Genomic DNA, 26,406 nt, shown 5'->3' on the forward strand with positions numbered 1-26,406 from the left:
GTGAGCTTGTTTACTTACTTTTGTTAATATGTAATATAATACAAATATGATATTCTTCTCTTTGCATTTCTTTTAGCAGTATTTTGCAGATGCATTCCACTTCTGTATGTTTATCAAGACATAATTTGGAATTCAAACTCCAGGTGTGAAGGGGATGTCACAAAAACCTTCATGACACACCATTTCCAAATTTAAACTTGCCTCTCTCCACAGATGGAAAAACCCAATCTAACACTGCAGGAACCAGGAAATCATGTGAAAAGATGTCTGTATGGAAATCAATTCCATTTGTACATGGCATCACCCCACATTACATGAAATGATGTTTTGCTGCACATTTAGTCATGATACTACTTTTTACATAATGCAAAACATCAGTGACCACTGTAACATGGAAAAGGAGAAACATTCATCGTTTACATTTATTTACAACAAAAGTGGGTGCCATCTGTGTTTTCGGTGCAGTTTGATCAAGTGCAACTTCTGCAAAATGTGAGGACTTGTGTGGCAAAGACATTTCATAAGTGAGTCCCCCCCCCCCCATTACACGTGTTAGCGTCATGTAAACTCACCTTCCAGTAGTCCGACTGTAAACTAAAGTACCTCTGGTATGCAGATAATGCTGAGAAAATGATGGGACGAACAAAAGAAAGTGACAAAAAAAGAGATGAAAAACAGTTAGTGTCAACGTGAAGAACTCAACAAATTCAATTTAGGTACAACTGAACACTTCCATTCAAGACTCGGATAAATGTCCAATCAGAATAATCAGCTTCATTTAACAAGAGGGCACATCCAATGTCTCATTACGAAAATGTAGCTGCTGCATCAGTTCATTCCAGCTCTCACCTTTTGGATAGTCCTCCAGGAGGAGGTTGAAATGGCCGAGCTGGCAGAAAACGTCGGGTTCCACTTTCCCCTCTGCTTTCAGGATGAGGGCATCATAGCAGCTGACAGCCTAAATGAAACAACACATGCTATGAAGAATATGTAGTGGACCTTATGAATACTACATGAAAAATTAGCAAAATGGCAACAACGTTTGCCTATATCTTGTCCTCAATGCTTAGCCTAGTAGTACAGTTTAATGAAGGTGATGACAAAACACAGCTGACTACTATACTACTATGGGGGTGTGCTCTCCAACTGTCCCAGAGCCATTTTGCATAGTACCTGCTGTATGCCCAAACATGGTCTCTGTAAGTTGGTATTTAAATGGCTAAACAAATTGCTCTTTAGCCAATAAAAGGAGAAATGATTCCCAAGTACTGACTGTGTGCACACATCTGAGTGAAACAGAACCTGCCAATGTTAGAAGCAGTATGTTACTATTAAAAAAAATAAACAAAGAATTGTTTTGAATTTTGTTGTTGAATTTATGCCAATCTGTTGATCTCTGCAATAGAATACAACAAATATCAAGAACTTTCTAAAAAGAGTAATGCTTATGCAAGAATTGGCTGGCTCATTGCAGCAGGAGATGCAGAATATTCTGATTCTCATTTTTTTTTTTTTAATTATTTTTTAATACACACATTCCCTGCATCCTCTCGTTTTGCTCTATATTTCACTGCAGTTTCGCAACACAAGTTTCATGAGACTGCACAACGAGATAAGTCCACGTGTGAAGGATATCCACATCCCAGAAGCTACAACTCTGAGAGGACCATCAGACTTGAAAGCTAAACCTGTAAATCTGCATTTAGCTCCTGTAGGTGCTATTTAAAATGATACAAGGACAGCATACTGTTACTAGACTTTATGCACAGCACATAGCTGCAATTTCACAAGTCAGCTCAGCATTTAACTCTATGGCTCAGTCAGTGCATTTACATGCACGTAAAAAAAAACTAATTATTGCCTTAATCGGACTATAACAGGAGAACTTAAATGCATGTAAACACGTTACTCCGATTAAAATCGGGGTTCTCATTATCCAATTAAGACACCCAGATAATGCGTTTGGAATTCAATTTTCTCCGGCATGTATACGCTGAACCGGACTTTTTAATCAGATGATGCGTGTGCACATGCTCCACAACCACTGCGCTGGTGTGTGACCCCAAAACAACAAGTTCCAAGAAAGCCGGTCGCAGAAGAACAAGGTAAACAGAGCAGGTAAAAGAACCGTCATATCTTACCTGCACCAGAAGTAGTGCGCACATTACGTACAAGATTAAAAAATGTACTATTATCCCTGTGGTTGTTGTTTGAAATGCCGGTCTGCTGCATGAACGACTCTTGTTTATTATATGACATCATAGGTCAACCGGAAAACAGGCCGTATTAACGTGGTATTAACCCGCTGAAAAGACACGTATCGCCACCTAGTGTGGAAGAGGAGGACATGTTCGTGTGAAGATTTTCTTGCGGTGCATGTAAACTGGGACAAGGACTGTAGTCAGAAAGTCGAATTTTGAGCATAGCTCGATTAAGCTCTGCATGTAAACACACTGAGTGAAACACACATACACACACAGCCCCCCCTCCCTCCTTTAGAGCCACTCTGACGTTGAGTTGTTGTAGAAATCATCAGAAGGGTGATAATTCAACTGAATGATCATTTTGGAGGATGGAGTTTGGTGTGCTGTTAACTTGGACAGAATTTCAAGTGTGTCTGTCGTTTAACTCATCTTCTAGGCTAAAATGTTAAAATTATATGTGTGGTACAATTTAACAGCACTACACACCACAGCCTTCAAAATGAAAACACAGATGGAAGCCCTCTCAGTTGTTTTATACAAATGCTGGTTACTGTAACATTCATGCAGTTAGGATATGGTGCAACACTGTTATGTTAAGGTGCATTTGTTTTCAATAGAATTTAATAGAGAAAATGAACTGTCTAGTGAGTATGCATTTACGGAATTGGCTAATAATGTTGGTTCCTTCATGGACAAAGACACATTTTCATAGATTTCATAGATTCTTGCCATGTATTGTTCAGAAAATTGAACTTGACTCTTCTCACAATTAATAATACGTGGACATTATTTATAAGAATAACTAAACATGCATGCATAATTCATCGCTGCAAATCCAACTGTACAGACGTAAAGATTCAGGATCTGTTTAAATTAATGCATTACATTCTAGGTCTTTGTAATAACTAGTGCTCAGTGAAACATTTAAATGAGTGTTAAAGTGTCTGTTAAAGCACATAAATATGTGCCACAGAATTAAGCGGAGACCCGGCAGTATATGCAAGGTGACAGTGTGACGCAGCAAACAAGTATTACACACACATCCTGCAATTGTGCAAACTATATGAGGACAGTCCAAGAATGAGCTGCTTTTTCTCCCCTAATGTTTACCTGTGTTCACTCTGTTTAAACACTACCCCCCCTCTCCCTGCTAATTTCAAAATGGTAGAGTCCACATAGGATGTCAAATGGACTTGGTTAACAGTAAGGGCTGGGATTCAGCCCTACAATATACATGTCATCAAGAAGAAAAATCACGCAATCAGTTCCTTTTGCTAAATGTTATGTTGTGGACCAGGGTGCCTGACAGAATAGAAAGTTCAGCGACACAAAAACATATATATATTAATACAGATTGTATGAATGGGCCTAAATTGAAAGTGCAACCCAACACAACAATGTTTCCAGCTACCTTTTAACATGAAACCCACATGTTGAAGGCACACACCGAGCACAGGTAGTAACCTGGACCGCATGAACACGGGGACCATGTGTGCCGCAAGCACTGCACGATTACTTTAGCGGGAGTCTGGGTTGACTTCCGCTTTCTTTGATATCTTGATTTTAAATACTGAACGTCGTCGTGATATAATTTTATGCGAACGCTTGTTAGCCTAGCATCCAATGCTAGTTAGCTGGCAAAGCTTTGCTAGGTGTTTGATTCCCATCCCCGCCATCTTGGCTCAATTCAAACAACCACTATGTTTTTGCAACATTGAATTAAAATTATACACGTTTGTGTTTCGATATTGTAAACTTAATGATGGCGAGGTATTTGTATGTGTGAGCGAAGTAGGAAGAAAACGAATGGACAGTTAGCCGCTACATGCTAATAGAGTGAGCTGACGCACAACCCAAACTCCAGCAGCCGTTTAATGATGATGTAGTGTGCCACCAATATTTATTTTAACTTGAACATTATGTCTCATTCACGTTAAATAAGCGGGCATTTGCCAGGTTATGTGACTCAAAACCATACTTTTGTAAGCTAAATGTAAGTTAGCAAAGGTGTAACCGTTTGTTAACCCTCACTTTAAGAGAACCCATTTACTATAGCTAATATAAAGAGGAAAATAGCAATAGTTATAACATTTGCGCGTTTTATTTGCACATGCCTCCACATTCTTGTGTTTCGTTGTGTTAAAATCGATATATAAGCTGTGGTCAGTGTGTTTTAAACAGTCGATAATGCTATCACGGTAGCATGGCACCTATTCTCTTAACAACCGATGACACCACCGAATTTTTTTCTTTAGCAGGGTGGAGATTCACATCGTCCTGCAATTTTAATGTAGCACGACGCCAGTTTCTGCATGTTTTAATGGCAATAAAAGCGGCATAAATGCAGCAGAGTCGTTTCATTCCGTGCTCGGCAGTGTACGTGTTGTGTTGCTGTGTGCTGTATTTCACAAATCAACGCTCGCTTTTACAGTCAGACGCCGCTTCAAAGTTGGGGGAATATGAGGCTTGTGAGTGTGTCGCGGCTAGCCGTGTAGCTGGTCTGGCGTTGGGAGGTCTGTACCACTTATTTCGGTGGGATATAGCGCTAATAGCAGGAGATAACGGAGAGAAGCCGCTGTGATACAGTTCTGTGGAATACCTTTAACAGCAAGGCCTTCGTTCTGGCGCCATCTTCTTGAAGCCTATGAAATCCAAACAGTGAACTGCAAGTAGAGGACAGACAACACACAGGCGGTTCCGTATTACTTGGGGGCATTGGTGTTTGTTGTTTTAAAGTGCGTGGAGAAAAACTGTAAAATGCGGGGGGAAATGGGGGAGCGGATGAGACCGCTCACACAATACAATATTCTGACCTGTCAATTCCGGCCAAGCTCTCTTTCTCTTGCGCTGTTAGCTTCGGAAAGTCCTCTTCGATTTCAGTCGCTTTTCCCGACGCCATTTTCTCCTCGTCATTACCAGCAACGCCGAGACTCCGGGCAGCAGCAGAGGCAGCGGCGGTGAGCGACACTCCGCACGATTTCATGGAAAAGCGATGGGAAGATCCACGGCACCGAGCAACTCCGGCAAAATTCAGTCACAACGAAACTGTTGCACACCGATCCAGGATTAGCGGGGCGTAGCGTAATTCTTGCCAAATCCTCAAGGAAATGATCCCTTCAAGTTACCTTCCACACTCCTCATTGTACATCAAAACACAGCGTGTATTCCAGTTCCAATTTGTGCATGAAGTTCTTGTAATGTTGGGTTTCGGGAGTGAGTGTTGTATGATAATATCGCAAACTTCCCCAACCATCGGCTCAAAGTTGTTGTAATTGTGTCACATAGGCAAACGCACGCCGCCACCAGCGACACGCCCTCCGCTCACATTGGCCAATCAGCGGCCGGCATCTCCGGCCACGTGACAGGCTCCAGTCGATGTGTTGCGAGCACGTGAACGAACGCGCGCACGCACACATCAGATTGAAACCCGCCTCCTGTCCTGTGATTGGTCCTTCGAGTATATTATGATTACGTAACTGTACTTTAAGGCTTCCTATTGGTCGAAATGCCTGTCAACTATGTCGAGGATATTTGCAACGTTGCAGATAGATAGATAGATAGATAGATAGATAGATAGATAGATAGATAGATAGATAGATAGATAGATAGATAGATAGATATGGAAGGAGGACAACATAAGGAAATATATATGTAGATAAGGAAAGAGGATAACATAAAGAAATATATACGTAATATATCATTAGTAAATATAAAACAATGAAATTCATGAATACAATTTACAGCCATTACAGTCAAATAAGAATAGAAACTGCTATCTTACATCTGCTACTCTACGTTTTATTGACTTGCCTGCTTTGTTTAGCTATAGTTCTGTATTATCACTGGGTCATTTTCTTAATGCCCACTTGTATTAACAGAAACTGTTTGCTGCCCATTTTAATGAATTTGCTGTTACTTACACATGTATACATTTCTGTTTTATGTTATTATTCTCCACCGCTTTGTTTATCAATCTTTACTGTAGCTACCACTGTATGCCTACATGTTGATCAGTTATCTGCAGGAAAAAAAATACATCTACAGGACATAATCACAAAAGGTTATGTTGTATACTGACTAATAAATGTGGTCAATAAAGGTGGTTCATTCAGCAGCTACCTCTAAATTTCTTCTGCGAAACTGACATACAGTTGTAGAATTATTGACTAAATTAAATAAAAAATAAAAATAAATAAAAACAGGTCTCATTGTCCAGTAGGATTCAGATATTATAATTTGCCTGGTATTAGTTGCACTTTTGTGATGATATATGAACAAAGTCCTGAATGTTTATTATATTTCGATGCTCAAATAAAATAAATAAACACTTATTCATTAATTAAAAATCTTTAGTTAAAAGCTGAACTTTTGTCTGTCCAAATCATTTGATAATTACCTTCAACCCATTTTTATTTATTAATTTGAATTCTATTTTATTGCATTATTTGGATAGATGGATAACATATTTCTGTGCTGACATGATCACTTTCTCTTTTACTTTGACCGTCCGAATTGTGCAGATGACGACAGACGTGGAGGCAGCTGAGGACAGATAGACCTGCGTGCTCCAAAATGGCGAACCGCGACAAGGGTAAGAAGGCTTTTTAGCGAACGGCATGTTTATCTGAAGCGCGACACGGGACGTATTCTTTAACCACTCGCTAAACACCACTGTGAACTTTCATCTTACAGTCGCGAATCCTTTAAACTTAGCTTCCGCTCCTGCTGACACACCGACGTCTCTATTAGCTCAGAGCTAGCTTAACTTTAACAACTAACTGCTAGCTTTGGTTGTGTCATCATGCTAACTTTGTCAGGCCCAAAAACTTTAAAGTTCTGCATGTATCCACCAATTAAGCTACTGTTAGCACGCGGGACCCCCTGTAAATGAACACGTTTTAACATTTAAGTATCGACCTAACATGCTACCATGGTGACGTTTCGATGTTATCCCTTTATTTGCATGAAAATTATTTTCCTGTTATCCCCCTGGTTTGTGAAGACATAGAAGAGGAGATTTACGACAAGGTCGTAGATCTCACCGAGTATGCCAAACGTCAGAGATGGTGGAACCGCCTATTCGGGAACAACTCCGGCCCAGTAGCAGAGAAATACTCCGTGGCCACACAGATCGCCATAGGAGGCGTGAGTGGATGGTAAATAAGCTCTTTGGACATGCATTATGGTGCATTTAGTTGCCCTTGATTCCTACATGAGCTACGATCATGTATATAACAAGTACATTTCTGTTTAAATGGTGCCATAATCCACTTTTAAATTTGGAAGTGTCTGAGAGTATGTTCTCATATCAAACAGCGTCTTGTACTTTAACTGATGATGTAAAACTTTTATTGTCAATTATAACACCAGCAGCTGAAGCCACAGTTTGATTAACCAACGTGCTCTGTTTCCTTTCAGGTGTGTAGGTTATCTCTTCCAGAAGGTTGGTAAAGTTGCAGCTACATCTGTCGGCGGAGGTCTTCTACTGTTGCAGGTATATTTGCACCTCTGTTTATGAACATGCTATGATCAGCCACAGCATTAAAATCACTGACTCGTCTCGTTATATACCACATGCCCACACGATCACAGAGGAGCAAAAAACCCTGGCTATCTCAAGCAGGACAATCCCTGTCATGCCAAACTGATGAGGAACGGTTAAATAACATGAAAGTAGCCTGTGGTGATGACTCGGACCTCTAAACTCCCCGGATCCCAAACAGAATCTGATGCCCCAGTTAGTCAGAATAGCTTTTTAGGCATGAGGGAAACAATATTAGGCAGGTGCTTTTACTGTTGCGGCTCATCTGTGTATACAGCTCAATTGTTTTGGCAGATTCAAAATACTGAGGTGAGTTTCTCTCTCCAGATAGCTAACAACACCGGCTATATCCAAGTGGACTGGAAGAGAGTAGAAAAGGATGTCAACAAAGCTAAGAAGCAGTTAAAGAAGGGGACAAACCAAGCAGCCCCAGAGCTCAACACATTTTTTGAGAAGGTAAGAGTTTTGTGGGTTGGTTTCAAAGCACCTACGCGTTAATGTTTTCTGTCTTTCTCTAAATTGTCACTATAGGAAAATACCAACAAAACACTTTAATAATTTCATCTCTGAAGCTACTTAGCCTTGCTTTATAATCCAGCAAGTGATCTACCCAGAGTCATTGTGGGACACACCACTGTACACAATAATGCTACTGCACTGGCACTTCAGACTGTGGTGAGTGGAAGGGATGTTGGAGTTACATTTACTGAGATCACTCCATCAGTAAGGAGAGAAGACATCTGAGTAGATGTTTGGTGGAAGGTAGAAGGAGGGAGAGTCTTCTGTGCTTGTCTGGTCACTGAGCGATGTAGACAAGGAAGTGCATTTTGGATTAATTACAGCTGTTATCATCACCGTGACCCATGGTTACCTATATTTTGACATGCACTTTAGGCTATAATGGCACACCATAGATAGGATGTACATTCCTAAACCAGGTTTTAATCTAGGGCTGGGTATTGACTTATTTTCTAAAACGTTCCTTTTCTGATGCAGAAGTCAGCCATTTGATTTATTTAGGGATATTTCAATTTCAAACAAATGGTTTCAGTGATTTGAAGTGTTTTCCCAACATTTCCTAATAGTTTCTCATCTTGCATTCGGCTTTGTTTTTGTCCATCTCTTGTGTGTTGTCATACTTTAAAATCTGAAATGCAGTTTCCAGACTTGCCGTTGCTCTCTGAGTTGTAGCTTCCATCATGTTGCGAATCTCCATCACACTTGGACTAATGTCTGTGGGTTGTGTTGCAAAGCTAGTCCAAGACTAGCAAGACCACAGAAACCACAGGAAATGTCATGTATTTAAAAACAAACAAAACATTTCAGGATAGATAGATATTGGGTCTTTCAGATGATGATTAATTTGAATTTGAAATGTGGATAAGTGTTAGCCTAGAATGACCTGCAGCTAGTGTATTTAGTGACACAAATGTTCTATTTCAGTCCACAGCATTTGTGAAGAAGAACATTGTCGTCACTAGTGGCTTCATCGGAGGATTTCTGCTTGGACTTGCCTCTTAGGATCTGCCAAAGGAGAGGAGTCTACGCTTCTCTGGACGTCTATGGAAAAGTATAGATATATAAACAATAACAAGCATTGCTGGAGGGTCTTTAATGTATTTAAGTTTAGCTTGTGACTTCAGTATATGTTTATAAATATGCTGCACATAATTTTGTTTTTAATACTGTACTTCCTCATGACTGTCAGTATGACTAGGGTACTTAACCATCAGACCAGAGTTGCCCTCTTAATACACTCCACTCTCTACGCCAAATAATGAAACAGTACATATCATGCAAAATCAGTTTAAACCATGAAGGTGATTAGAATGATATAATTTATTTTTTACCAAATGGATATTGTTACTGATTTAAAATGATGCACTGCTATGGTGGAAAATTTCAAAAATGCACTAACAGAAAGAAAATTTAAATTGACATTCACATGGCATTCACATCTCTAAGCGGGATTGCCTCCGTGCCAGTGTTTTTACTTACTTAATCATAGTCATCTTGAAAGTGAAAACTTGAACTTTAAGTGCTGATGGACTAGGGATTGTTATGCCTTGTATGAGAGGTGCTACATGTTTCATGGGTTATATAAGCCTCCCCTGCATCTCTTTTTTATGTATTTTGTTTAGCAATGAATTGATGATTTAGGCTCAGATAGTTGTGGTTTGTCTACAGTGTAAGTAAATAAATAAAGTGAAAAAAAAAAAAAAAAAAAACATTTTAGCCTTTTCTCTCTGTCTTTGCGTATGTTTATGCTGCATTTTCACTCAAGTCTTGGATGCCATTGAGTTTTTACATGTTGTGCATTTATTTGGATTGGAGGCACCTTTCTACCAGTAAAGAATAGTTACGGTGGTGTGAATAAGTGTTGGCTCCCTTCCTGATTTCTTATTTTTTTCACGTTTGTCACACTTGAATGTTTCAGATCATGAAACAAATTTAAATATTAGAAGAGAACACAAGTAAACCCAAAATTCAGTTTTAAATTAAGGTTTTGATTATGAAAGGAAAACAAAATCCAAACCTAAATGGTCCTGTGTGAAAAAATCGATTGCCCCCTAAACCTAATAACTGGTTGGGGCTCCCTTAGCAGCAACAACTGCAATCTAGCGTTTGCGATAACTTGTAATGAGTCTTTTACAGCACTATGGAGGAGTTTTGGTTCACTCATCTTTGCTGTAATGCTGTATTGTTGTAATTCAGTCACATTGGAGGGTTTTCGAGCATGAATCGAATTGTTTTTCTTCAGTCATTCAGAGATGGATTTGCTGGTGTGTTTTGGATCATTGTCCTGCTGCAGATCCCAAGTTCTCTTCAGCTTGAGGTCACCAACAGATGGCTGGACAATTTCCTTCAGGATTTTTTGGTAGGCAGCAGAATTCATGGTTCCATTTATCACAGTCTCCCAGTTCCTGAAGCAGCAAAACAGCCCCAGACCATCACACTATGACCACCAGAGTTTACTGTTGGTATGAGGTTCCTTTTTCTGAAATGTGTTACTTTTACACCAGATGTAATGGGACACACACACCTTCCAAAAAGTTCCAAGTTTTGTCTCGTCAGTCCACAGAGTCAGTCCACAGAGTATTTTCCCAAACGTCTTGGGGATCATCAAGGTGTTTTCTGGCTAAACTGAGGTGAGCCTTTCTGTTCTTTTTTGCTAAGCAGTGGTTTTGGTCTTGGGACTCTGCCATGCAGGCCATTTTAGCCCAATCTCTTTCTTATGGTGGAGTCATGAACACTGAGCTTAACTGAGGTAAGTGAGGCCTGCAGTTCTTTGAATGTTGTTGTGGGGTCTTTTGTGATCTTTTGGATGAGTCATCGCTGCTCTCTTGCGGTAATTTTGGTTAGTTGGCCGAAGAACAAAGAACAATTTTGCGCTAATTTTACTTTTACTTATACAAAGATAACAGCACTATAGATCCCTCACACCCTGGACATCACCTCCAACTCTTCCCCAAGGAGTAGGTGCTACAGATTACAACACCGTACGGCAAAACAACCACACACAAGAACAGCATCTTCCTACAGACCATAAATGTCGCCCTCAGGCTTGCTCTGGAGGTCACTGGCTGGTTTTTGTGAAGCGTCTTGTTATTGGCGCTATATAAATAAAACTGAATTGAATTGAACTGTAAATGTGATGAATGCTTTATCATTCATAAGACACAATTTCCCTACAACAGCAAATTCCCTACCTCTACAATATACGCTTATATTTATATTACAGCTCAATTTGAATGCATCTCCTGCAAGCGCATGCATGCTCTTGCAAATGTCCAATATTCCGTGTGTACTTTCTTCAAATGCAAGTAAATAAATAAATAAATAAATATAACCCTAACCCTATAAATAAATAAAATACTTATCTCTGCAAATACTGGCAAATGTGAATGTTGTAGATACCGATTTATCTTGCTCACTTATGCATGTTGACTTTATCACATATTATTTTTAATGTTATTATACCTGTACACCGAGAGATATGCAAACAAATTGAAATTTCCTATTATTGTCTGCATGCACCATTGATTCTAACGTGACTGATGCTAATCCTCATATACTTTTTATTTAAATAAGAGTTTACTTGTAGGACTTCTATAGAATATTTTCAAATTGTTAAATCGTAAATTAACACTTAATACTTATTCTTAACGTTGTCTTCTTCCATTACTTGAGGCGTATTTTCTTAAATGCGTCCCAGAATCCTTTGCGCACACACGCTATGGATGGTTCTTTAAGGAGCGTTGCTAGGAGAAACGCCTCCATGGTAACCAATAACAAACCTCAGGGGAGTCCACGGGCGCTGAGCTTTAGGGAGAAGCATAATAAAGCCGTTTTTAAATATTTATCATGGCTTTACCATTTCTGCCAGGAAATTCTCCAAATGTGCAAGTAAGTTTAATACGTTAGGTATACATCTCAAAAAATGTTCAGTTAGCTACTCAGCTAAATGTTAATGTACTATTTTAGCTTAGTTGTCAGAAAGCCGTTAGATTTATTTAGAGTTAGAATTAAAGCATAAAATCCGTTATGCGTGGAGATAAGGTCATTTTTATTAGGTTAGTAATTTATTATATATAGCATGTGTGGTTTTCTTGGATAATTTTAAATTAATGAACTTTAATGATAACTTGTGGCAGTATTTGTTTTTAAATTACACGTATTTGCTTAATTTACGTGTACAAAAAGATGCGTGTGGTTAATTGAAAAATAAATGATAAGTTAATGTAATTATTGCATTGTACACCATATCAATTGCAGTGTGTTTTCAATAGAACGATAATATGGTTTATTTCTGATTTCTGTACCACAGCTTGGGAAGGAGAGGTTTCACAAATCCCAACATTTTGACTATTCCAACGGAGTCGCGATGCTCATCAGTTCAGAGAAGCCAGGTATTGGAGGAGAGCGTTTAGCTGGCCAGAAGATTAAACCAAAATATTCTATCTATCCCAAAGGAGAGGGCAGCGATTTACCATCATGGGTTGCCTTTGACAAACAGGTAAAATATTATACACACACACACATTATTGAGATATAGTCCAGATTATATTTTATATTCGTGGTTGTGTCAGTGTAGTACAGCATAACACAACAGATTTTGTGGCTCATCTGTAAAGTTTAAAGCAACTAGTTTTACCCTAGTCAGAATTTGTTCAAATCTAATTATCAGATGTCCCTGCAGGCTCTGTGTTTTGAAGCATACTTTCAGGAGGATGTGCCCGAAGCCCAGACTGAGACATACAGAATCAGAAAGTGCAAGATCTGCTTCTACCTGGAAGATGATACCATTCAGGTGGTGGAGCCTGAGTACAAGAACAGTGGAATCCCTCAAGGTGATCTGTGGTATCACAAGAAATGCAGCTCTATTACCATAACATAATACTGAGATGAGATTATTTTAGTTATTGTGTTTGCGATCTCTGTACACAGGAACGCTTATTCGTCGCCACCGCATCCCACTGCCTCCCCCAAACGATGACCAGTTCTACAACATTTTCCATTTCAACATCAACCAACAGATGGTGCTGTACTCTCGCACATTCACCTTGACCAACTGTGACACGTTCACAAGGAACTTTCTCACAAAACTCGGAGTGGTTTTAAATGACCCTGCCACTATACCCAAGGACCCTTACAGCAACCTCAGAGAAGAGGTAAGTGTCAGGGTCCAACCATTTTTAATTTCTGTTGGCATTCTGATAAAATAAAAATAAATAAACAGAATCAAGAAGTGGAGTAAAAATAGAAAAAACTAAAATAGCACCAAAAGATAGAAAACTACGCAATTACATGACATGTACCCTTTAATGTTGTGTTTTAAAGCAACCTGTTATATATTTAAGTGTTTTAACTTCTCTGACATAAAACACTAATATCTACTCTGCTTGCTCTTCATACTTACGCTATGACATGATTCATCTTATTACTTCAGATTGAGAAAAGTATGAAGCCATTTAGGCCCTACGAGAGATGTGACACACTCAAGCAGTTCCTGGATAATGATCGCCAAGTCTTGCGCTTCAACTGCTTCTGGGATGACACCGAGAGCCTTTTTGGGGACCCACGGGAGCTAATAATGCACTACTTCCTGGCTGATGACACCATCGAGATCCACGAGTTGATACCCCCAAATTCGGGGAGAGATATTGTGCACAAATTCCTACGCCGCAGCAAACTACCTAAGGTAAGTAATACTGAAAAATGTCTCTTGAGTAGGGAGGGGTTTGAATATGTTAAAGAAAAGGGTGATAAGGAATATTTAGTATGTTTGCTTTTGTTATGGTTCGCATTTATATGATTGTTATTGCAAACCTAAAGGCATGCACTTTCTCTCTTTCTGGTTGGATAAGTTATTTTCCTCTTTCCCACCATTCCTCCCTTCCCCAAGACTCATTCACTGTGACAGGACTGCTAGTATTCAGTCTCCCTCAAGCATTTTGGCATTCTCGTCCAGTTCCTGACTGATGCCTCATTCATCTTGAAAGACAGCCAGTCCTCAATCACGTGTGTGTGTGTGTGTTTGTGTGTGTGTGTGTGTGTGTGTGTGTGTGTGCGCGTGTGGTTGTTTTCAGTCCAGTAATTTTATTTGCTCTGATGCCTTTTAGTAAATGTCAGCCTTAAAGGTTGACCAGACTCCACCATCCAATGGGAAATCACCATGCCCTTAATGACAGATCGCTTCTTTATTTTGTATGTCTTATTCTGTTAGACACTCCCTTGTTCTCTTTATCTTTTGGCCTTTTTATCTCTCTCTCACCAGATGTGCACGTCCATGTTTGCATGCAGTATGTTGGTCAGTTATATATAAAATATTTTCACGAACAAAGACCACGCCTTATTCGATGCAAGTTGCTGGTAGACAGGACCTGAGGGAAATAGAGGGAGGGGGGAGAGGGGTTGAGGGGATGGATGAAAGGGGTCCAATGGAGGGGATGAGTGGAATTGAGGGGAAATGATAAGAAGGGTGGAATGTGAGAGATGGTCTTAAAAAGCTTCAACTGGTTCCTGTAATAAAATAGGAAAGAAGAAGCAAAGAAAAGAGGGGAATGAGGAGGGTTGGGTGTTGAGAAATGAGACAAACGGAGAGACAGAGCGGTCAGACACACCTGAGTATGACAACTATAATCAATGTTCCCAATGTTCCCTCTCCCTTCATGTGTCTGGGCATACACACAAGCTCCCTGAGCACACCGAGGACCGCTGTGAGCAACATTTCCAGAGTAGACCTTTCTCACTCGAAAAAGAAAAAATCTCACCCAGTTTCACTGCTTGTTCTTCTATTTGCACATTCTCCGACAGCCATTCCATCTTAAAAGAACCGCATTTCTTTTTTACTTTAGCTTGGTGAGTGGATGTGTCGCTGCCCGTTCGTTTCGCCATGGTAAGGGTTGTTGTTAGCTAGCTAGCCTGCACGGCGCGTATGGGCAGGGCAGAGGGCACATAGGCAAGCACTGTCAAGGCTATGATTGGCTGCGTAGCGTAAGTGAACTGTATCGTACCATTGAATGGACACCTGTCACTCACTGAGTTACGCTGCAAAATGGTACAGAACACAATATTATTGGTCTAATTAATTAGATCAGATTAGGTCTAATATTAGATATTAATTAATATGTTTATGTTGAAACTTTATTTTATGCGCTGCATAGATTTTCTTGTGCGCTGAGAATGTGCAAGCAGTGCGCGATTGCGCAAGCGCACAGCTTAGAGGGAACATTGACTATAATATAAGTATAATAACTTCATTCATGTAACGCTGCCCTGTCTGTGTTTGGTTGTTGTTTCTCTGCAGCATACTACACCCCAGGCCAAGCAGCCTGGACAGATCACTGACCGCACAGTGCTCAATGTGTTTTTCTCCAAGAGTCAAGGAGAACGCTACATCCTGGACAACCTCAAAGTATGTCCACTCTCAGCCACACTCACACTACAATCACGCTGACATGACAAAATGATGACGTTTAAAGGGTCACTAAGCAGGTTGGCAGTGGGGGTGACCAGAGGTTGCACTTGGTATAAACTGCAGTTATTTGGAGTTAATCTTATTGCTGCAATATGCATTGATATTTTAACTTTAACTGTGCTGCAGGTTCCTACCAACGGTTGTGTTGTTGAAAGTGAATAAACAGCTGCAATCAAAATACTGCAATCTGGAGAAAAGTCTTCTCAGAAAGCTGATATGCTCTCACTTTACATACAGTTTAAATAGTCACAAACATGCAATTCATTGAACATTTAGTGAAACTCATAAAGGTGTAGAAAAAATGTTTTTTACTCATCTCGCTGTGTCTGTGAAGGTTCTCAATCATCCAAGTCATGGTAATCCAAAAAAGGCGACTGTCCAGTTGCCTTTATCTCATCTCAATACTTCTCACTGTTTCCCTCTGTTTCTTTTCTGACTTATTTGCAGACTGGAGTTGTAAATGACGAATTCTATAAAGACTCTGATCTAACTGTGGGTGGAGAAGTGAATGTGTGGGGCAGGAGAGTGATCATCACTGACTGTGATGACTTCACCAAAAACTACTACCGTTCCAAATATGGCATAGGTAAACCACTTCTTTTCAACAATGTTATATATGTTTCTACATACAGGCACAATTGTACACTAGATTGAGATTCAAAAATTGCTGTCAGTGCCTCTTTAATTCATCCATGGGATAAATAATTTCATGCAGCCAAAGGGATTTCTCTTTTTCAATGAGTTTAATGTTTATCTAATGCTTATTGCTGCACTGCATCAATCTGGCCATTTGGGGGCAGCAAGATGAAACTGATTATTGAGACCTATAGTAAAGGAAACCTTTGTCTTGTTAATTCAAATACAATATTTCATGTTCTCTCATTTACATCTTCCTTGATAGATATCACTGTCCTCCTGACATAAGTACTGTGGCCACCAGCACTGGTTTGTCTCCATGACTTCACAGTTAACAGCATTCCCCAGCCACAGAGACCGTAGCTTGCCCAGGGTGGCAGGTCTTGGGGCTCGCTACATTAGTCACAGTAGTAAAACAGGCATAGGCCTTACTGACAGGCCATAGTGATGGAGGGTCCCGTCTGACTCTGATCAGTCATAGGTCAGCTCAGGGATGGATTACCTGCTTGCCTGTGATCACCCTCCTGGGTTCCTTTCTTCTCTTAAGTGTTTTGTCTTTTCTTTCTCCTCCTGCCGCTCAGAGGATTTTAACCCAGTGCAATACAAAGCTCCCCCGGCTCCCAAGCCCCCAAGGCCTGTGCCCCCCTACAATGGCTTTGGCTCAGAGGAGGACTCGTTAAGCTCCTGCCAGAGCCTTTTGCCCAAGCCTCCGCAGAAAGATTTCCGCAAATTTATGGAGAAAGACAGGTCAGATGACTTGCAGTCACAATCAAGTTACATGCTGAAATACTTCTGTCTTCTGCCTGTGTGTGTGTTAGTCGTAGCCCCCAGCTTTGGTGTGCATATATCCCTTTAGATGTGGCCTAGAGAGTAATGTGCTGAATTTTCGAGCCAAGATGATGACCAGTGACGCAGCCGACAGAGAGCGGGTGTTCATCATCTCCTTCTACCTCTGTGATGACTCCATCAGTGTGTTTGAACGACCGCAGAGGAACTCAGGTAAAACAAAGACATTTGAACCGTAGCCACACCAGAACAACTCCTACAACTCTCTTGGTAAACATTTTGTCAGATTCAATTTCCAGTTGCAGAATCTTTTGAGAGCAGTTCAAACAGATGCCATTCATTTCTTAGACCTGTGTTTCCATTGAGGCATATCCATATTTGATTGGTATTTTTTTTGGCAGTACAAATGAATACTGTAACATGTTTCTGCATTTGTATCCAAAATACAAATGAGAAATGAAACCCTAAAATGATGCATTACAAAACAATATAAGTTTTATTTTTTAACTGAATTAAAATTCCACATGGTGTTCTGTTCTTCTGTCCTCTCACATTCTGTGCTAGGTATGCTTGGTGGTAAGTTTCTGGAGCGTGGCCGTGTGAAGAAACCAGGCCAGGAGCTGTATAAGAGCAAACCGTCTGAGTACTTTACAGCTCAGGATCTGTATGTTGGAGCTACTGTCTTCCTCAACAGTGCAAACTTCCAGCTTGTAGATGCTGATGAATACACCTTCAATTACATGGAGCAACATGCCGAGGAGGTATGGAGGAAGAATATTTGTTTTCCGTCACTCGCTTGTTGTGGTTTGTGGATCAGGAGCATGAAGCACTCATTGTTTCCTTTTCCTTTCATGTTTGTATGATATTGTGGTAAGTTTCCCAAAGCCAACATGGGCAACATCCTCAGCAAACTGCGTTCCTTTCCGGAGGAGAAGCAGAGTGAGATCAGAAAATTTCTGACTTTGAGTGATCCCAGGAACACTGGCTTCATCCCATATGAGTCCTTCAGGTGAAAAATTGGTTAAATTTAAGCTCAAATACGTAATATGTGTCAGAATACAACTGATGCAGAGTAGCTTTTCTTCAGTCTGGAGGATGTAAATGTTAGAATTCTAGAACTAGAATTAATGACAAAAGGAAACAACGAGAAATACATATAAGGAAAAAGACAACCCAAAACCTTAAAATAATCTTATAATCCTAACTCTATATGTGTGTCATTATGCGCCACAGGGGCCTCCTGATGGGTCTGGACTGCGACCTGTCTGAGCACGAGGTGCTGGTGCTTGGACGACATTTCTCAGAGCGCGTGGTGCCCAAGGTAGATGTGGGCCTGATGCTGGCCGTTGCCCAGGATTTCCTCAGGAAGAAAAACTTTGAGGAGCTCCCCAACATGGCCAGAGCCTTCGCACACCACGACCGACACAAGTAGACAACGCACTTACACCACGCCCCACACACAGACACAGACACTAGCTTAAACGACAAAATACTGTTGCAACAGAAACACACAAACACACAGGCAGATAGCGTCACAACAAGACATCAATCGTTCAGCCAGTGGCCCCATATCTCAGAGCAACGATTAGTTCCAGTGGTGTAGAGTGGAGTATTGGAACCAGATGGACCCTAAAGACTTGTATGGCATGTAGCCGTACAGAACAGAGAACATGCTCACACACCCAATCTCCCCCTCCTATATACAGTATGTCTGTCACCTTCACTTTCCATTCGTGAATAAACATATGATGGGACCTTTAACTCATCCCTAGCTGTTGGTTGAGTTGGCTGAGCGCTAGCAGTGCTACGACATTAAGTCCCTTGTCTGTTTAAATCAGTCTGTTGACACCCTCAGTTAGCGTCAGATTGCTCATCAGCGTCCCCGAAATGAAGAAGGCATGACAAGAATGGGCTTCTGGGCCGCGTGGCATCACTGTGGAAAACAACTGTGGCCCCAGAGGACAAGCGTCGTCTGTTTTACACACACATTGTCTTTAAACAGTTTCAGACATTTTTTCCATAAATTCAGACATTAGGAATGTTTTTTAAATGTCAGGTTAACTTATGTTGTTGCTGATGGCACATTTGTTTTTCAAAAAAACAAGCTGAAAAAAGGGAAACCGGACTGACTGCAGTTCCAAAGGACAGATTGTTGTACTTATTCTTAGATAAGTGGCGAAACATTCTCAAGAAACCCTTCAAGTCCAGGTGCTCTTGTTCCAGCTTGTTTTTTGGGATATACAGTTACCTACATGACCAAGTACATTCACAGCCTTATTGCTCTAAAGTGTCCTCTGTTGATCTTAGCCTCTACTTTTTCTCATCTCTAGAACTGGCCGTCTCTCTACCAAAGAGACAAACACCATTTGTAAAGCCTTTCACCTTCCCCTGCCGAAGAACCTGCTTGAAGGTCTGCTCAGCAAGTAAGAGCCATACTACTCATCTCACAGTTAAGGACAGAGTAATTCAAGCTCCTACTACATATACGAGGCCTACTTTTGAGCCCTGATTTTATTTTATTTTTTGGCATTGATGAAAAATCTGTGAACCCATCATTTAGAAAGGATACCACTAAAACTAATGCATAGTATTGGATAGTAGAAGATTAGTGGACAGTCTGTAACCGTTTGTTTTCTGGATGTCTGATGTAGGTTTGCAGATGGAGACGAGATCAACTACCACGCCTTCCTTGCTGGTATTAACTGGCTGGAACATCCTGCTCCACCAGTGATGCCTGAAGACATCTTAAAGGTAAGAGAAAGGAAAGACAGTAATATGTATGATACAAAACAAACACAAAGAGAAGAAAGAGAAACCTTCACTCAGAGAGAGACAGGAAGAGATTAAACAGTGTACGCACAGGTAAGTTTAATTGAAGATCAATCAGTGCATGAGAGAGACAAAAGCAGAATCAGGTGAGAGGAAGGAAAAAGTCAAACGTACTTGTGTGCAGAAAATGACTTAAAAATAAGTGACACAAGCCTAGAACAGAGGTGGTCAAATGGACCATGTTCTTTCTTGTATGTGTATCTTTCCTATGTAACGCTTGTCATGCTTTGCTGCAGCCAAATCTAAGCAGAAACAGGTGAGCAGGAGAGATATATGCCACGGAATGACAACAATGGCAGAGGAGTGGACCTGAATGTGTGTGTGTTTTTATTTGTCTTGTGGACTTGCCAAATTTCTCCGTTTTCTAGCTGCTCCTTTCTTCACTTCATTCTAAACCCAAACTAGTTGCTCAGTCTCCGCTCAGTTACTCTACCCTCCTAGAAAAGCTCTGTGGTAAACCCCAAAAAAGTCTTACAATTGTTCCAGACTGACTAAGTTCCTCTTAGGGGCCTTTGTTGGTGTTTGCTGCAGTCCATACGCTGCTCTCAGTCTTTCTTTCTGATCATTTTATTATGTTCAGTTCTACAAGGTCTGCTTTAACGGAACAACAAAATTACATTCTTGCGAGACACTCATTATTTTAAAAAAGAAGGGTAATTTAAATAGAAGAATAAAAGGTAGAAAGTGAGTATTTTATTTGTCAGAGTTGTGCAGTAACTTATGCGTTTCTGTTTTTTCCAGTTTGATGTGAATGCAAGGTTTGACACCTGTGGAGCTGCAGTGAAAAATGTCAACTACTCTGCCGTCCTGCAGGAAGTCTTCAGCTTCCCCTCCAACAACGCTGACCCAACAACCACCACCTCCACATAGACACAGAGCCGGAGCTGAAAACTACTCTGAATCACAAACAATGGTTTCATCGATTAAAGAGCATGATTCATCAGCCGATCCGCGCCTGTGTTTTCCTTGCGTGTCGTGTTGAGGATGTGTAAAGCCGCAGGCGACACATGAGAGCAATTTGCAGGTTTGTTTTCTTGTACAAGAATAATTTGGCGGCAGCGGCCTGTATTCCTCAACCGTAACCCAGTTAAGAGGAAAATCTGCGCTTTAGGGGAGAAAAGTTCAGAGACCACAGATGCTTTTTGATGTGCTTGTGTGTGTTTACATGAGTTAGTGTGAATCCGGCCAAGACGTGGTGCAGGACACGGGGCGTTAAAGCAGAACCACATTTCAGCTCTGGCCAGCGTGCGCTCACACACGTTATGATTACAGGGTGTTACAGTGTCTCCTCCAGAGTGTGTGATATGTTGATAAGCGCGAAAACGGCCTCCTGGGTTGAATTATAAATGTAGACTGCAATCTGTCCCCCACATATAAATGAGCAGGGATGAGTCCAAAAGTCCATGAAGACCTGGTGTGTGTATCATCAGGGCAAACTCTCACACTAAGAAGGAAAATTAATTTCATATGTCTTTTATTTGTCTTCGGCTTTATCACTGGCGTATTATTTGTTCTCTTTTAGTAAAAGCATAAAAATACAGAGAGGAGGAGGGAGCTCTGCAGAGTTTTAATTTACCAGGAGTTCCACTCTCATTATGTGTTTGTCCCTCTGTTTTCAAATAGATGAAAAGGCACAGGTTGTTCAGGTTGAGGTGCCACTGTAATCAGAGCCTGCACTGCAAATTATAGTAAGGGGATAAGTCAAACATTAGGTAATCAACCACCCTACCCTCTCCCCACACTATGCAGCCCCCACCCCCACGTCTCCCCACTGAGCACAGAAACAGTGCCTTACATCACTCGGGGCATTATCATCTGCTTTCACACATACTAAAATATTAGCCTCCCCAGTCACCCACCGCCAGAACACAAAGGGTGACGTCGATGCGGTGGAGGGTGGCAAGGAACTTCCGGAGCATATACCTTATTTTGCCTTCTGAAGCATGCCAGGAGAGGGGCAGCACTGTGAGGGTAGGAGGGGGTTTCCATACCTCCCTCCTCCTCCTCCTCTTCCATTTCCTTCTGTCACTTGCTGTCTCCTTGCACCGACGCATCTCATTTTCTGCCCTGTCATTCTCTGCGGCACAGCAACAACGGACTGAACGAGCTGCGTCACCGCTCTCTCAAATCTGGTTGTGAATTATGACGCATGCAGAACGTCCTTCAGAATCAGACTTGTAGTTCGATGAATTTCAAATGTAGTTGTAGTAGAAAATATGAAACAAAAAGCTAAAACAAAGAAATTAGACTTTGGGCTTTTCTTGAAGATGTTTCATCCAAGTATCTTTTTAAGATCTAAATAACTGGTTTAGGTTTTTATTAGGTACATTGGCTGGCGCCCGCCTGAATCTCACATAATGAAGCGATCTTAACTCCAGATACTCACTGGAATTAAGAGATCTTATTCAGATTAAACTGGATGGCCTCTTGTTTTCCATAATTAACGGTTCCCTAATGCATTAAAGGCCATAACTTTTTCAGACTCAAGGTGTAGATAGGAGTGGGAACCACCCACAGATGAAAACAAAACTCCTTTTGTTTTAACTTTTTTCTTAAGATAAACCTGAACGATGCACATAAAGACCAAAGCCAACAGTTTCTCATGCCATATCTCAGTACTTCCTTTCTTTCCCACCGTGTCTGCATATCCAGTTTAGTCCATATCCAGTTTAATCTAGTTTGTTTAGAACATACTCATTTGTTTTAAACAAACTAGACCAGGGGTTGGCAACCTTCGACACTCAAACAGCCATTTGGACCCGTTTCCTACAGAGAACAAAACACTGGGACCCACAAAACCCATTTGACATCTAAAATGAAGATAACACTGCATATATCGTTTCTTTTTTACCTCTATGCTATGTATAAAAAACTATAGTGTGTTGCATTTATGAAATGAAAGAACTACTACAGAGAAAACAAAACTGTATTTATCTATAAATAACAGGGATTTATCCATGGTTGGCTTAACTGCAGTCGTCAAGTTCAAGAAATAGCGGACTGGACCTGACGACGGGTGTCGCACATCGGCAGTTGTGATGTATATTTTGAGCGACAAAAAAATAAACACATTTTATTTTAATATTACAAGATCATCATAAATTCAAATTTAGAATTTTATTTAAAAAAACACAACGAAGTGAAATAAAATACATTTGAATTAAATACTCGATAACAATAGACTATATGTGCTGCAATGCACTGTGGGAGTTGAATGCTTTTGTTGGATGTTACGTGTTAAACCGTGGGTGTGAGTGGTGTGGCATTCAATCTCATTCAGTCGTTGGGTAACTGTTGTTTCTTTCTACTATTGACTGGACAGTTATTGCTTTTCTAAGGCAGTTAGCGAAAAACGACTTTAATCAGCGTCCTTGCTCCGCACCGCTCGCCACGGAGAGCCGCAGCAGAGGACCGAAAGAGCTGCATGCGGCTCCGGAACCGCGGGTTGCCGACTCCTGAACTACACTGAACTGGATGTACAGACATGGTGGGAAAGACACGTTCAGAGATTAATATGTGAAAAGAAGGAACAACCAAAAGATGGGGACAAAAAACAGATTAATGGATTAAAAGACCAAATAAATAATGAACGATGAAAATAAAGTGAGATTCACCAAGCAAGGCTTTTACGAGTCAGGCTAAAAAACAACAAAAATTCTAGCCAATCGCTCTAGGGCACAACAAATGAAAAGTACAGTACATAAAATCAGAGACCCTGTAACTAATAGAATAATGTACGAGCCAGATAAAATCCATACAGTCTTCCAAAGTTACTAGGAAACTCTATACCTGCAGCCCAAGTCTGTAGATGAAGACAATATTATACAGTATTTGTCATCATTAGACCTCCCTTCCATAGGACAATTTCACAAAAGAAGAAATGGGCCTGGCTATCAGTAAAATGAATGCAAATACATGTCCTGGAAGTGATGGTTCCTGAATGAATGGTATAAAATCTTTAAAGAAGACCCTGTTCCCATTATGTTAGAATCATTTAACTGGACTTTAATAAAAGCTGGAATCATGGAAGAGGCAGTGATATCAATCATTCTAAAAGAAGGGAAGAATAAGAAAATTGTGAACCATAGTCTCCAGTCGCTATATAGAATGCAGATCACAAGTTGTTTACATCTATTTTCTCTAAAAGAACTGAGCATCTCTTGCGCAACTAATGATAATCAGAGAGGGTTTATAAAAGGGTGCCACAAGACAACATCAGACGAACTTTACATATTATAGAACAGATTAATAAAAATAAACAGTAAAAATAAAATAAAAATAGGCTAATAAAAAACATCTAAGTGCCGTTCTGCCCAGTTTAGGGTCTGTTGGCCCTTTCTGTACCAAGTGCTGGAGAGGTTGGTCTTCAATAGTTAATTTATCAGGTGTAGACAGGCTCTTTACAGAGACCCAACTGCTAGATTTAAAATAAACAACCATCTGACAGGCAGTTTTAAGCTGTTCAAGGCACCTGCCAGCGATGCTGTCTAAGCCCCACACTTTTAGTGACATTCATAGAACACCTAGAACAGAGTACAAGACAAAATAAAGAGTTGAAGGAATCAGCATAGCAAATGAGGACCATTTAATAGGACTCTTTGTGGACAACATCACTAATTTAACACTCCCTAAACTCATGCCACTTTAAAAAGTCAGGTTATAAATTGAACATAGCTAAGACACAAACACTCTCTTTTAATTACACACCAAGTAAAGATATCAGGCTGAAATATAAAGTGAAGTGGGAAGTGTTGATTAGTCAGAAATTTAATCAAATAATAAACTACAAAAAAATTAATGATAAGATTCAGGAAGATATTAAAAAATGGTCACACTGGAGGATGAGGCGGTGAAAAACACTTAAACTGACTAGGACCATAGAGGCCTTGCATCACCAAATCTAAGGGAACACTATTGTGAAGCTGATGCATTTAAAAATTGGTAAGAGATAGTTAAAAAAGCATTTGGATATTGTCGAGGAGATTTACTCGATGGATAGACTGACTTACTATCTCTAGAATGGAAGCAGGGACCCTGGACCAACAGTGGCATAAATGGGCCTTGTATATGAAAAAAAGACGTTTGAACACTCAGCAGACTGAATGGACAGTTATAAAAGCTGCAACAAGTGTGGTGTGCCCCACTCTCTTTTTTCCTTTATTATTATAATTTTATTTTATTCTTCTAGTGGACTTTATTATTATATTTATATTTCCATTTTGGAAACTTGCAATGTTGTGCAGTTGATTTTATTTAAAAAAAAATAAAATAAAAAAAGAAAGAAAGAAAAGCAAAATAAATAACTAAAAAAATTCAGTATCTTCTATAGATGACCAAATAAAAGGAGAAAGTATCAGGAAAAGAAAAATAGCTTTCCAAATTAGAATAGTACTTGCCTAAATGCACTTCTCTGTAGTCAGTCTGTATACTGTATATTCATTTGTGAAATAGAAGATATAAAGGCCTACATTTGTTCCACTTTTATTACTGTCAATGAATATCTTTATGGAAAATGTTCTTAAACAAAACATCCCAAATCCTTGAACTGGCTTAATTTCCAATTTTTTATAGTATAATAGATGTACAATAAGCGATTAGTTTCTTTGCTTCAATTAGCAATAATTTAATTCTATATAAGAGGTGCCACTAATTTAAAAAAATATATATATATGTTTTTAATCAAGTTTAAACTGCCACATTACTGAATCTGTGGCTCAAATTTTGAACCAAACACCAGAATGTGTGGGGTTTCTGGCGAAGTCAGACCCAAATACAAGACACCAAGGGGAGGCGAGAGCAGGCAACAAAAGGACCTGAATAAAAACTCAAAATCCAGAACTTAAGGTGCTGTAGGGAAAGCATGGTATCAGAAAACACGACTCCAAAATAGGTTACGACCAAGACAAGAACACAAGGAAGCACGAGGGCCTGACTGGCGAGACAGGCAGGGCAAAGTCACAGACGACTTGACGGAGAACAAAGGCAAAGGCAGGGCTATATATAACGCACATGGGCAGCGGGGTTAACAAGACACAGGTGAAACTAATGAGGGAGGAACCCACAAGGAAAAAACAATCCAACAATCAAAGCCAGAAAACACAGGAAATAAAGAAGGACAAGAAACACCAAGGATGAACTTTCCAAAATTAAAACAGGAAACAGAAGAAAAACCAGGGGTGACAGAATAAACACTCAAGAGTCCATACCAAGAGAGAATGAAACTGTCATGGTAGAGTGGGATGTTTAACTGATGTAGTTTGATTATCTGCTCTCCATTGTTTCTGTTTCTACTCCACAGAAACAGCAGACAGAGGCTCTGGTCATCTTGTTTTGTCCTCGTTCTGCTTTACTGCTGTTCTGCTAGGGACCGCCATACTGTAAAAACTGATACGCAGGAAATTCATAAACGCCTCAGGGGTGAGGAGGAT

The 26,406-nt window shown here is 40.2% G+C and overlaps 3 protein-coding genes across 5 annotated transcripts in view; 2 read left to right on the top strand and 1 right to left on the bottom strand.

The window, feature by feature from the left end:
• The window catches only part of kdm6a (lysine (K)-specific demethylase 6A), a 38,386-nt gene extending 32,605 nt beyond the window's left edge, over nucleotides 1–5,781 (bottom strand). The window contains exons 1-4 of one of the 3 annotated variants that reach the window (XM_047600812.1): nucleotides 5,018–5,781; nucleotides 4,804–4,867; nucleotides 850–958; nucleotides 573–622 (exon numbers count right to left, since the gene is read on the bottom strand). In XM_047600812.1, the coding sequence (XP_047456768.1) occupies nucleotides 573–622; nucleotides 850–958; nucleotides 4,804–4,867; nucleotides 5,018–5,187 (393 nt within the window). In that variant the 5' untranslated portion in view covers nucleotides 5,188–5,781. The remainder of the gene's footprint in view (nucleotides 1–572; nucleotides 623–849; nucleotides 959–4,803; nucleotides 4,868–5,017) is intronic. The other 2 variants (XM_047600813.1, XM_047600811.1) reach the window with 2 other exon arrangements.
• Nucleotides 5,782–6,690: 909 nt separating this feature from the next.
• Nucleotides 6,691–9,974, top strand: fundc1 (FUN14 domain containing 1). The gene is made up of 5 exons (XM_047601839.1): nucleotides 6,691–6,795; nucleotides 7,207–7,360; nucleotides 7,623–7,698; nucleotides 8,074–8,202; nucleotides 9,190–9,974. Exons 1-5 carry the CDS (start codon nucleotides 6,777–6,779, stop codon nucleotides 9,265–9,267), a joined length of 456 nt encoding a protein of 151 aa, XP_047457795.1. The 5' UTR covers nucleotides 6,691–6,776; the 3' UTR covers nucleotides 9,268–9,974.
• Nucleotides 9,975–12,016: 2,042 nt separating this feature from the next.
• Nucleotides 12,017–20,924, top strand: efhc2 (EF-hand domain (C-terminal) containing 2). The gene is made up of 15 exons (XM_047601154.1): nucleotides 12,017–12,153; nucleotides 12,575–12,763; nucleotides 12,947–13,097; nucleotides 13,195–13,418; nucleotides 13,697–13,948; nucleotides 15,557–15,664; nucleotides 16,175–16,313; nucleotides 16,945–17,110; nucleotides 17,220–17,362; nucleotides 17,714–17,910; nucleotides 18,025–18,158; nucleotides 18,383–18,577; nucleotides 19,480–19,572; nucleotides 19,801–19,900; nucleotides 20,720–20,924. The coding sequence occupies exons 1-15, from the start codon at nucleotides 12,112–12,114 to the stop codon at nucleotides 20,846–20,848; spliced, it is 2,262 nt and encodes a 753-aa protein (XP_047457110.1). The 5' UTR covers nucleotides 12,017–12,111; the 3' UTR covers nucleotides 20,849–20,924.
• The last annotated feature ends 5,482 nt before the right edge of the window (nucleotides 20,925–26,406 follow it).

This window comes from Mugil cephalus, chromosome 12, assembly GCF_022458985.1.
Source record: "Mugil cephalus isolate CIBA_MC_2020 chromosome 12, CIBA_Mcephalus_1.1, whole genome shotgun sequence".
Taxonomy (NCBI): Eukaryota; Metazoa; Chordata; class Actinopteri; order Mugiliformes; family Mugilidae; genus Mugil; species Mugil cephalus.